The sequence below is a fragment of the Gouania willdenowi genome, chromosome 14, assembly GCF_900634775.1.
Source record: "Gouania willdenowi chromosome 14, fGouWil2.1, whole genome shotgun sequence".
NCBI lineage: Eukaryota > Metazoa > Chordata > Actinopteri > Blenniiformes > Gobiesocidae > Gouania > Gouania willdenowi.
The window spans coordinates 11,282,175-11,294,275 of NC_041057.1; the positions used below are offsets into that span (position 1 = coordinate 11,282,175).

Genomic DNA, 12,101 nt, shown 5'->3' on the forward strand with positions numbered 1-12,101 from the left:
CCTTCAGTCGTCCCTCGCTGAATCTTATCCTCGACTGCTTCACCACACAGATTTTCATTGTGGCTTCCATCTACATTATTCGCCATCCAGAGTGCAGTTTATCAATAATCCCAGTTGGTAATTACTAGTTCATCACAGCCCTCAGGGGATCTGCTCTGTCGCACAGCAGCCACGGAATCCGAGGGGATGTATTATTGCTCCGACATGCATAAAGGTGGACATCCTATTCATCTTTGACATACACCAAACAGCCAGAGTATTATGACCACATGACAAATGCTGCATGTGTAGGTCACCCTCACGGTCCACTGGACCTTTGAAAGTGTGCTGTGGTATCTGACACAAGTCATTAGAAGCTAATCATTGAAGTGATAAACGTAGTGAGTGATTTGTCCTGCAGTTATAACTGATGTTTGAATGATTGGTTTCTTAACTCAAGGATTCTCAAACATTGGGCTGTGGACTGATACTGGGCTGCAAAGGAAGAACTGTATTTATTTATTTTTGCACAATTACGGAGTAATAAACATTATCACATAAAAGATGGATAAACAGTGCAGAAAAAGGCAGAAAGCTCGAAAAATAAAGTCAAAACAGGAACACACAATGGCAGATTCACTAAAGGTTTAGTGTTATTAAAACGTGTGCAAATGTCACTCCACACGCTAATAAGGAATTCAAAGCCCAGGGAATCAGGAGTGCGCCCTCAATCCATTTAACGCATTTCCCCCTAATGAATATGTATAGTAGGCGGATCTCCCAGGGGGAGCAAAAATATGAGAGGAGAAAATGCAAATACATTTATACAGGGGGAGCAGAAAATGGTACAACTGAAAAGCAGGTGCAAACACACACGCAGAGATCATCGCTGCAGTAAATGTAGACAGAAAACACAGCAGAGATGAAAAAAGGTTCCAGTTGTGTGTGTGTGTGTGTGTGTGTGAGAGACAGAGGGAGAGAGAGAGAGAGAGAGAGAAAAAAGCTGGACGTGTGTCTGTCTCTCCTCTGCAGGTCACTGTCTCACACACGCGCACGCGATCAGCCGCACGCATGCACCCATCCGTCACATCCACGTACATTTCTCCACTGCGGGATGAATACAGAACATCTATCTATCTGCTGTAATTCATCCATTTTTTATTCGTTTCCTCTACTAACACCTACAATTTTACTGTTTCAAATTTTTATTTTCGCTTTCTCGCACTCATGTTTACCCTCCATGTTCAACACGTACAAAATGCTCATTTAAATAAAGGTGGTCTGCACCAGTTTTGCATGTGCACTAATCATTGCTGCAATCTTAGTGAATTCCACGCAGCAGGTGAGGAAACTGCATCATTAAAAAATTTATGGAATCAACTGAATTACCACCCTTTATTTCAGATCTTAGTGAATCCGCCCCTCAGAGCGCAAACCTCCCCCAAGTGCCAAAAATCCTCTTTGTCAGATACTGGCAGTTACCTGGATCAGTGATTCTGATCATGGTACCATGATCATTTACACTTTAAAGGCCTTGCAAGAAATCTCCATTAATAATGATAAAGTAGGTCCAAATGTATGGGTAGCGCCTTTTTTTTCCTCCAAAAATTGCAATGAAATGCGCAATTTGTATCCAATCCGGATTAAACTCAATGGGGTAATAGAGGAACCAACCTGACATTACTAATTCAAACTTCACAAACATCAGTCAATAATAAACCAAGATGTGAATTTTAAAATTTTCACCAATGATGATTTTGTCAAAATCCGTTTCGTACTTTTGACGTTATCCTGCTAGCAGAAAAACAAACAAACAAAAAATGCAGGTGAAAATATGACCTCCTTGGCAGAGGTAATTTTTTTATGTCATTTATTTCTGGGTGTTTTATTTAGGCAAGACAAAAAATTACAAAATTATTTGTATAGCGCATTTCATACACAAAACAATTCAATGTGCTTTACATGATTACAAAGAGTAACAGAAAACATTTAACAGTTTAAAAATCAATAATTACATTAAAATCACCAGCTAAAACATAAAAATCAGCAGTAAAAACATTAAATCAACAATAATATGATTAAAAATCTCCCTTTCAGTCATACACAGTAGAGAAAAAAAAAAGTGCCTTTTTATTCAAAAAAATTCACACTTCAGTTTTAATGCACTCACACACAATAGTAGTGAGTGCTTCTTAAATAAATCTTTAACACACAGACAACATTGCCTGAAGTTTAGAATGTGGCCATGTTTATCCTACAGAAAGACTCTTTGTTACAGCCAGTGTTGCTCCGCCTCCTCCTGTTTGTGTGGTTTGAAAACAGCATTAAAATAAAGTCAAACTGAGCACAGTTGAAACTTCGGCTGCAGCAAACCACTGCTGTTACAGGTGCAATAAATAAATATTTAGTATGATTCCAGCTTGGTTTCTGCATTTCAGGGGGTGCAGAAAAACATCAGGGAGAGTTCCAATAAACTCTGGTAACCTTTGATCCAGTGGAAGGAAACAGAGAAAAGTTAAAGGGCTTAAAGTTTTTTCTTGTTCAGAGTTCCCAACTTTTTTAGACCCTGGGCTTTTTGTCGTACCTTGAGATCCCCCTTATTAATATTCCCAGACATGTCATCAAAACGTTGTTTGACTGTTTGACAGTAGAACTGATTTTACTGTACTTTAGTTTTGAGGATTTGAGACTTTTTAGGGAAATTTTGAATAAATGTGTTGCTTTTTTTGTCGAAAAGTAAAAACCTTAAAAACTTAATCTGATCTGAAATGTGTCTAGTTTGCTTACGTTCCATTTTAGGTGTTTAAGTGGTGTGAATCCCAGTGACCCTGGAAAAAAAATGAGCAAGCGGGTCAGAAAATGAATGGATGGATAGTGGTTTGGGTCCGAGTTGAAAGAAAGGAATATTATATATATATATATATATATATATATATATATATATATATATATATATATATATATATATATATATATATATATATATAAAGAAAAGGTCTGATACTGTTTGCAAAGATTTGCTGTGGTGACCTTGATAAAACACAAAGGGATTAAATAAATACTTATTTATCTTACCAATCAATTTTGCTAGTTGTACATAGGTTATTAGTTTGACTTTAAAGTTATTTTTGCACACGTCAGATGTCCCAAATGTTCTTTGTTTTTTGAAAAGGAGATTAAAATGTATCAATCAATTATAATATTTGATGAAAGCTGTTAACAAATTATCCTAGATTCAACTTCCTGGTGGTGCTAACTGTAAACAAGAGGAAACTTGTTACACAGCTTCTTTGTAACGCCATGAGTATCCTGAATACTGTAACTTTAAGTATGACCTGCTCCAACACACCTGAATCTAATAATGCAGCTCTACAGAAAGTCTGATAACAAGCTAATATTTACAATCAGATATTGTGGATCAGGGATGCATTTAAAACATGTAGGACAGGCGCTCTCCGGCAGAGTTGAAGTCAGTTATAATTGTAATTATAGTGTAATTGAGTTCAGATAATAGACTTTGTTGTAATTGCAATTGCCATAGAAATTCTACAGAAATTGTCAATTGTAATTTTATGCAAAACTGGGGGAACCATGTAACAGTTTTACACAATGTAGTTAACAATGATTAAAATGTGTTTCATATCAAGCTTTCCCACATTTGACCATTTTAGAAAATATTAAAACCTATATTTTCATTGATTAGGAACCCTAACAAGTTAATCAATAGATAGGAAAGAAATGAGATGGATAGACATTAGCATTATCATAAGAGATGCTAACAGAAAGCTAACACAAGAGGAATGTTACCTTTTATTAGGTTATTAATTTTAGGCTCAGCAATTGTTATTAATTGTAATTGAACTTCAATAATTGAGAACATAATCGTAATGTATTTTCTGAGAAGAAAAATCATTGTAGTTCAATTGTAATTGGAAAAAATGCTGGTCACTGAAATCATACTTTAATTGCACTTGAGCATGGGTAATTGAAATTGTAATTGTAACTGAAAAATGTAAGTGACTCCAACCCTGCTATCCAGGACTGGACTTGGGCACCTGTGTTGTAAAACATGGTGGAGGTTCCATCATGCTGTGGGGCTGCATTACTGAACATTTTACATTAACTAGGTAGTGAGGATTTTTAGAAATAATGTGAATCCAAGTTAGGATTCAGAAATGTTTATTAGCAAAGTTTGAATGTTATCGTTCTGCAATTCATCAAAGTTTAGCTGCATTAGGATAAACAGAGTTTCTAAAGTGAAACTCATCACCTTAAAGTTGTTGCAGGGCTGCTCATGGTGTAGTAGGAGTTGGATTCCTGGGCAGGGAACCTTCATGGGACCTTTCTACTTGGGGGATTTTGCATTTTCTCCCTATGCCAGTGTGGATTTTCTTCAGGCTTCATCCCACAGTGAAGTAACATCCATGTTAGGTTTATTGTATGTTTTCTGAAATGATCTACTGTATATTCCTGCACAGGAACAAGTGCAGACTTTGCAGTACAGAATGCACTCAGTGTAAGAAAAGCACATAAGACCAAACATAAAAGTGATCCTTAAGTAGATGTCATTAAACCTCTGAGATTAAACAGATGCCGTGCATACTTCACATTGTTCCCTTTATCTAAAGTCCTGACTAAATTCAGGCCAACGTTTGCACAGCCTGCCCCAGTCATGCATTTATTTTCTCTGCCTTTAGATTATTATTGTGCAGGAGAGAAAAGTGATTGTGCCCTGAGAATAAATGTGTTGTTGACACACTGTGTTTCCATTTGAATAATGCTTGTACTCTCCGGTTTCCATTTGTCAGACATTCTGAATCTGACATGCGGTAATTTTCCTTCTGAAATGGGTTTCACATTTTATATGAGTGGACAATTTACTCTGTGGATGCGACCGTCACGCGGTGAAAGGGGCCTTTTTCAGTTTGACTCCATCACCACTAACAAAGAGGGTTTGAGAGCAAACGCACAATTAATTTTGCACATCGACCTATTCCTCATTACGCTTCAATTCAGGTGAATGGGTGGAGAAAGAATTGAGCTAAACATGTTTTTTTTTTTCTTCTGTGCTAATTTTTTTTGGCACATGTAGGCAGTATTGGGGTCAATTACATTTATAATTGCGTAATTGATAATCAACTTAAATTATCGCATAATCGTAATCAAAATTGAAAACATCTGATGCTGTTATAGTCATTATTTAATTGTAAATGAATTCAGATATTTGACTATGTAATTGTAATTGGCATCGAAATTCTATCAAAACTGCTATTTAAAAATACTGGGGAACCATGTTACAGCTCTATGGCTTACACATATGTAGCTAACAATTATTAAAATATGCTTAATATCAAGTTTTCTTTTTTTTTTTTTTTTATAAGAACAGAAAAAAGGCTCAGGCACCCACACCAAAGACATTAATACCAATATTCTTATAAAATAACAAATTGGATGATCAATAATATTTTTTTAATTGTATTTTACAGGTGATTTAAGACAAAAACTGACAGGTTATCATAAGAGATGCTAACAGAAAGCTAACACAACAAGAAGGTTAAGGTTTATGGGGTTATTTGTTAAAGGCTCAGTAACTGTACTTAATTGTAATTTAACTTTAGTAATCGAGAACGTAATTATAATTGACTTTCAGTGGAAAAATCACAATTGTAATTGGAAAAAAATGCCAGTCAACGTAAGTCACAATTTAGTTGTAATTGAACATGAAAAATTGAAGACCTAATTGTAATTGACTCCAACTCTGCATGTAGGTAACACTGTGACAGAAAATGCACTAGATTTGGCATTTCAGTTTGGACAATGACAGGCATTACGCCAGTGTTTGTTGTAACCTTTTACTTTGCGATCATGAGGTCAGAAGGTGATCATCTCTGTCTGCCGTGATTTACGCTGCGTGTATAAATTGTTCTCATGCAGACTGTTTGTGTCCTTCCAGATCTGATCCACTGCACCAATGAGCTGAACGTCAGCATCCCTCACCTGGCAGACACGCTGCTGGAGCGCACGGCCAGCAACAGCTGGATTGTGGTTTTTAAAGCTCTCATCACCACACATCACCTCATGATGTATGGCAACGAGGTGAGCACAGAGGTCAAACTAATTAAAAAGATGCTGTTTGGGCTCAGAATTGGAATTCAATTCTTGTTTTGAGCCAGTGACTTGTTTGTAAACTATTGACTTTTGTTAAAGTGTTATTTAAACTACGTTCACGTGTCTTGTTCTCTCAAATTTAGAATTGAAGTCCAGATTGAGTTCTATAATATTTACCATCTTTGAGCAGTTATTTAAAGGTGACAAGTAACAAATTACAAATACTTTGTTACTGTACTGTAGTTTTTTCTGGTATCTGTACTTTACTCAATCATTTATTTATTTTTTTGCCACTTTTTACTTTTATTTTTCACTTTTTTAAACAAATATCAGTAATTTCTACTCCTTACATTTTTAAAATGAGATTGTTACTTTTAAGACATTCAAAGATGACGTCACGACATTAAAAGAAGCAAACCAACAACCACGAAGGTTTAACCCTAACCCTAACTCAAGAGTTTTCTTGAGCATTTGCAAATTTTTTCCTTGACACATTTAATTTACAAATTTAATTTATTATAAGTATTAAATTATCCAGGTGTTTATAAAGGGTAACACATTTAACTTGTTTCCATGTACCGGTATTCTACAAGTTTAAAAAAAAAGAAGAGAAAAAGATATGGAATTTGCTGGTTTAAAAACCCTGTCTTATTATCGAAGGGACATTGGTTTTACTTTTTTACTTAAGTACATTTAGAGAGGAACTTCAGTACTTTTACTTTTATCAGAGTAATTTTTTTTTTAAGTATCTATACTTTTACTTGAGTACTGAAGACTAGCACTTTTGTGACCTCTGTTTTCTTTACACCTTTTATTCTGCTAGTGTTACTTGGCTTTCGTCATGAGAACAAAAACATTAAACCCTGAATTTTAAGGTAACATACTGTATCATGTATTTACGAGCTTTGAATTATTTTCCCAGAAATTGTGTTTTTTTTTTCCTTTTCCATCACTGTCTGATGTGGTAAAACATTTTTTTGACAAAACTACAAACTGAAACCAATTTTACCAATGTCCATCTAACGCAGTCCAACACCAGGAAAAGTAATGAATAATTTTAGTGCAATTTATATTTTATTATCATTTGTACTGCAATTCAACCCTTCTTCCACATTTCTCACCTGTCACTAGATGGCAACACATTGCTTCAAATCTAACCCTTCAGGTCCGATTAACTAAGATCCTGTTGCGTATGTAAATAAGTCGCACATGCTCCTTGTTTACTTTTGTGAAGTCCAACATCCAGGCAAAAGGGGTTTCAATATGCTGTGGAAGGATATATTCAACATATTAAAACAATAGTGTGTTCCTTTATTTCTTTCAAACATGGACGCCCAAACTGCACTATTTTTTCTCCAACTTGTGGCTGTAATTTTGGCGATTGTGTCGGGACATCCTGCTCAGATTGTTTAAAGCCGTGATCAGCTGTTAGCACTCCGTGATAATGCTACACTAGCCTAAGCAGACCCGACTTTCCTCGTGAACTGAGGAGGAAACTGGGGACGTCGCGTGGGGCAAAGAAGAATAGTAGATGAAGTCAAGAAAAGAACGAAAGAAAAAAAAAAAATTAAAGATGTTTGTAATTGGCTTTTTCTTCATATACAACATGATAATATTGTCCGACACAAAATTTTTGATATGCTAATGCGAAACTATCAAAATTTTTTTGATTTATTCATTCAAAATAAATGTTGACTGAAGCAGAAACACTGCGCTCCCTCCTTTCCTTCTGCCTTCGTCTCCTCCCCCAACAATAACTACAGCCATCTGTGAGTAAAGCTGTGACAGTAAAGACCTACCTGTTAAACATGCTAAATAAATGTGCAATAACAGCCACCGCTATCAGTAGCAGGTTCATTCCAATGTTTTGCACAGTATAACAGAGATGTCCTAATTAAACATTTAGTAGATTCCAAGGTAATACACCTTTTCGCGTCGTCAGCACTTGACTTAGCAACGCACGCCGCCATTTTAAGAGTGGTAATCATTTGCCGAACAAGCGCCATTTACCGCTGATTTTGCAGTCTGGCTGATTTTTATCATATAATGCCCAAATCCTGTGTAGCATTTGGCTGTCATAACCACGCCTGGCTGAAGGAAAAGATAACCTTTTACAGAAAAAGGCCAGAAACGGAAATTATGGATCCAAGCACTGAGGCGAACAAACGTAGATGGAACTACATGGAGCCCAAAATCAAAGTGGTCGTATGTTTGCAGTAGACATTTCGTTAACGGTAGGTTGTGTATTTTGGGGATCTAATTTCTGCCCGACTGATTTTATGACGTTGATTATGAATTAGCCTACATTTAAATTGTAATTTATTCAGTAATGACTGAAATGTTTATGGTTAGTATGTCTAACTTGAAGACAAGCAACGTGATATTAAGAGTAAATATGCAATGCGTTGACTTGTATATGGACTGTAATTATATTAAATAAACAAACGTGCTTCATACACCCATTTGTGTTTTAATTTAGGCTGTATTAATATTATTATTATATTATTAGCGGCGCTAGCCTAGCATAGCCACATCGCATAACGAGCCAATTATCATGATGACACAGGCCTATAAAGACACAACACATACATAAGCCTACCTTAAAAAAAATATATGCATCCAAGCTTTTATAAGTCCTCATCTTCTCCATTGTGTAGACGCCAGGGCTATTAATGAGGTACTAATAAATACCAGCCCATTGGAGATCTGGCCATGTTGTCAGGTCGTTTTTTCCATGAACCTTGAGGTGCTTGGTATGGACATGATTCCAAACCAACCAGATGTAACTTCCCTTCATATCGGTGCTTGGCCTTTGGCTCTAATCTGCTGAAATATTCATACAACATTGAGCAAAACCTTTGTGTTGTCCACGGTAAATAGTGTAAATAGCGGTTGTCAGGCAAATGTAAACCCCTCTTAAAATGACAAAGGGCGTTGCGAAGGCATATGTCCTGGATGATGATGTCACCGCTAAAAGGTGTATTGATAGATTGACAGATTGCAACATGTAAAAAGGGAAGTGATTTTTAATTAAATGATAGGCTTTTGTGAGTTATTGATTATAAACAGATGTTTTTTTCCCTCCATTTTTCATCTCAATTATGCATCTTGCTGATATTTTAATATACATACAGTATATAAATTATACAGTATATGGACATATATATATATATATATATATATAAACTGTCGCTGATCTAACAAGAGCAACCAACAAAACATTGAACAAAAGTTTTTGTGATGGGAACAAAAAGTCTTTGACAGTGAGCGCAGAGCCCAGCTTTTAGTGACCCCAGCTCTGACATGTTTCCAGCACTTGTCAGGTTTGCTTTCATGGGTTGTGTGTTAAAATAAACCGCTTGTTTAAAACTGTGTGTGTGTGTGTGTGTATCAAATCCCCTTTTCTGGTGTTTAGCTTCCTTCCTGTGAAGTGGTCTGTTAAAACTGGAGCTAGATGTTACTGAGAAAGCAATGAAGGAGACCAGGGTTCTGTGCAGGAGCAGATTGGCAATGCTTTATTCATCGGTAACCTTTTGAATATTCAACCAAATCTCAACATGAAAACATCGCAGTGTGACCAACTGAGACAAGACATAATGAGAGTGGATGCTCAGAAGGATTAGCAACACTTTCTCTCAGATGGAAATCACTGGGACGATCTTCTGGGTGAATGTCTTACCCAAGGACACAATGGTAATGGGATGGATGGATTTGAACCACGAGTCCTAACCTAAACTTGTAACCTACTACACCACCTCCTTAACTGCATGTTTATCTGTCCCCTTGTTTATACATCTGCTTCGTTTTCTCAAATCACTGAGCTAGTATCGTGTGGTCATCAGGCTTTTGTTGGTCTGTTTTGCATCGTATGAATCCACAGGGTAATTTATCATTTTCTCTTATCAAACTCAAACTGCCTCATGGGTGTGTTACTTTCAAAATCCATCCATGACCTGATTATTCCTGGTCAGGGTCACTGCGTGTTTCCATCTCCAGCTCTCATCAGGCGCTAGGACAAGATAAACCATTGGCTATTGCTAATACTTTTATTTAGTGATATCAGTTTAATCCTAAGTGTGAACATGTTTGATTTTATACTATACTTTAAGCTTCAGAGCACAAGTCAAACTCAAGCCCTGAAGGTCAACTTACTGTAGATCCATCAGATCGTCCAATCCAGTCAACTGATAAAGTTTACGTGGAATCATTAAACACATGATGTGATGTTAAACCGTCCTTTGAGCTTAAAGATGGTATTCACATGAGATTTACCATTTGAGAGTGGTGTGGGAGCTGTGTCTCAGAAATTTGTGATGCATCATCAGTCGTGTTCCTTTGAATCAGGGGGTGTTTTGACCTTTTTAACACTAGACACCATCATCAAAGGTGGCCAGCTACAGGGTGATCGAGCCTGAACTTGTGTCCCATAACTGTGGTAAAAAAAAAAGAGGGAATACATTGACCATGAAGTGAAACTTCATGTTATTTAGTAGCATTAGGTGTTTGTCACAGAACTGCATGTTAGTTGACGAGAAATAATTGAAAAAGGATTAATATGGGCTCATGATATTTTTCTGATCCAGCTACATTTCAAACATGTGGCCTTGAGTAATAGATAGACATTTCTGCTTTAGAGCACTTACCTTCTGTAAATATGATCAAAAAATGATATATAAAACTGTATTTGTATTGTACTGTGCAGGGAGTGTAGTTGTTTTAGACCAAAGAATCAGAAAATGCATAAATAAGTGCAAGAAACTGATTTTAAACAAAATAAATTGACCCTAATATTTAAATATCTTGTTTTTTTAAGCTTACTTTACTGGTTTTACAGTTAACTCATGTCACCTTATGGCGTGATTTCCTCCTTCAACTAAATTCCGATTTATAGGCGTGGCTGTCACTTTCAGCTTGATGTAATGCTATCGGGCAGCTATGGATGAATCACCAACACTTTCCTATTTTCTCTCTCAGAGACTGATGCAGTACCTCGCCTCCAGAAACACTCTCTTCAACCTCAACAACTTTCTGGATAAAGCAGCTCTACAAGGTGATTTAATGCTGTTTGTGGACAAAGCACTGGTGTGCGTCTCACTGAATGACGTTGTGTCTCTATCCTTGAAGTTAAACTATCACTACTGTGCCATTCATCCCGTTTCAATATAAAAATGATGAACAATGGGCTCGTTGTGTAAACACAGGGTCTTTGTAAGCAAATGTAGGAACGTCGAAGCATTAAAGTGCTTGGGACGGATTGGCTTATCATATGTGGAAACACCCACTGGTGCCACAGGATGTGGTAAAGTTCATATGAGAAGGATTAAGTCTTTTTAACGTTTATTAAAAAGGATTAGCATAGCTAAGATGTAGAGTTCTGACTGCAGCGCCCCCTCTCTGCCCTCCAGGATACAATATGTCGACCTTCATCAGACGCTACAGCCGCTACCTGAATGAAAAAGCCATGTCTTACAGACTCGCTGCGGTGGATTTTACCAAGATGAAGAGAGGGTAACACACTACAAGTTTACGTGCATTATCAGACACAGGAGAAATCATTGTGGATTTGCATTTAATTAAGAGGGGAAATCCTCCTCAACACTAAGCTGTGAATATAGTTTAATATATAGTATAATATAGTTAAAAGATTTTATAGACTAAGGACATCTTTGTGGACATAATAAAGAAATATTAAAGGTAATAATTGTAGCACAAATAATTGGTGTCACAGACTTTTGAAGGGCACGTGTCAAACCAAGGCCTGTGGGCCAAATTCAGCCTTTCAAACCAACCATTATGGCCCAGGCAATAAATTAGCAGTTGTTTTTTTTAAAGATATTAGTAAAATTTTGATTATTTGGTCAAACTTCATACTATAGGTCTGTATGTGTAAACTGTAAAGTGTACATGATAAATTAGTGCACATAAATGGTCCAAATGTGGCCTTGGACAAGGATTAGTTTGACGCCCCTTTACCAGTCGCAACTATGTTTTTTTTTAGTTTTAGTTTTTTTTTT

General features: G+C 36.5%; 1 protein-coding gene across 1 annotated transcript in view; it reads left to right on the forward strand.

Annotated features, from left to right (window-relative positions):
• The window catches only part of LOC114475596 (phosphatidylinositol-binding clathrin assembly protein-like), a 35,338-nt gene that overhangs the window by 7,213 nt on the left and 16,024 nt on the right, over window positions 1-12,101 (forward strand). Inside the window, exons 2-4 of the mRNA XM_028466555.1 lie at window positions 5,933-6,075; window positions 11,062-11,137; window positions 11,493-11,595. Coding sequence (XP_028322356.1) covers window positions 5,933-6,075; window positions 11,062-11,137; window positions 11,493-11,595 — 322 coding nt within the window. The remainder of the gene's footprint in view (window positions 1-5,932; window positions 6,076-11,061; window positions 11,138-11,492; window positions 11,596-12,101) is intronic.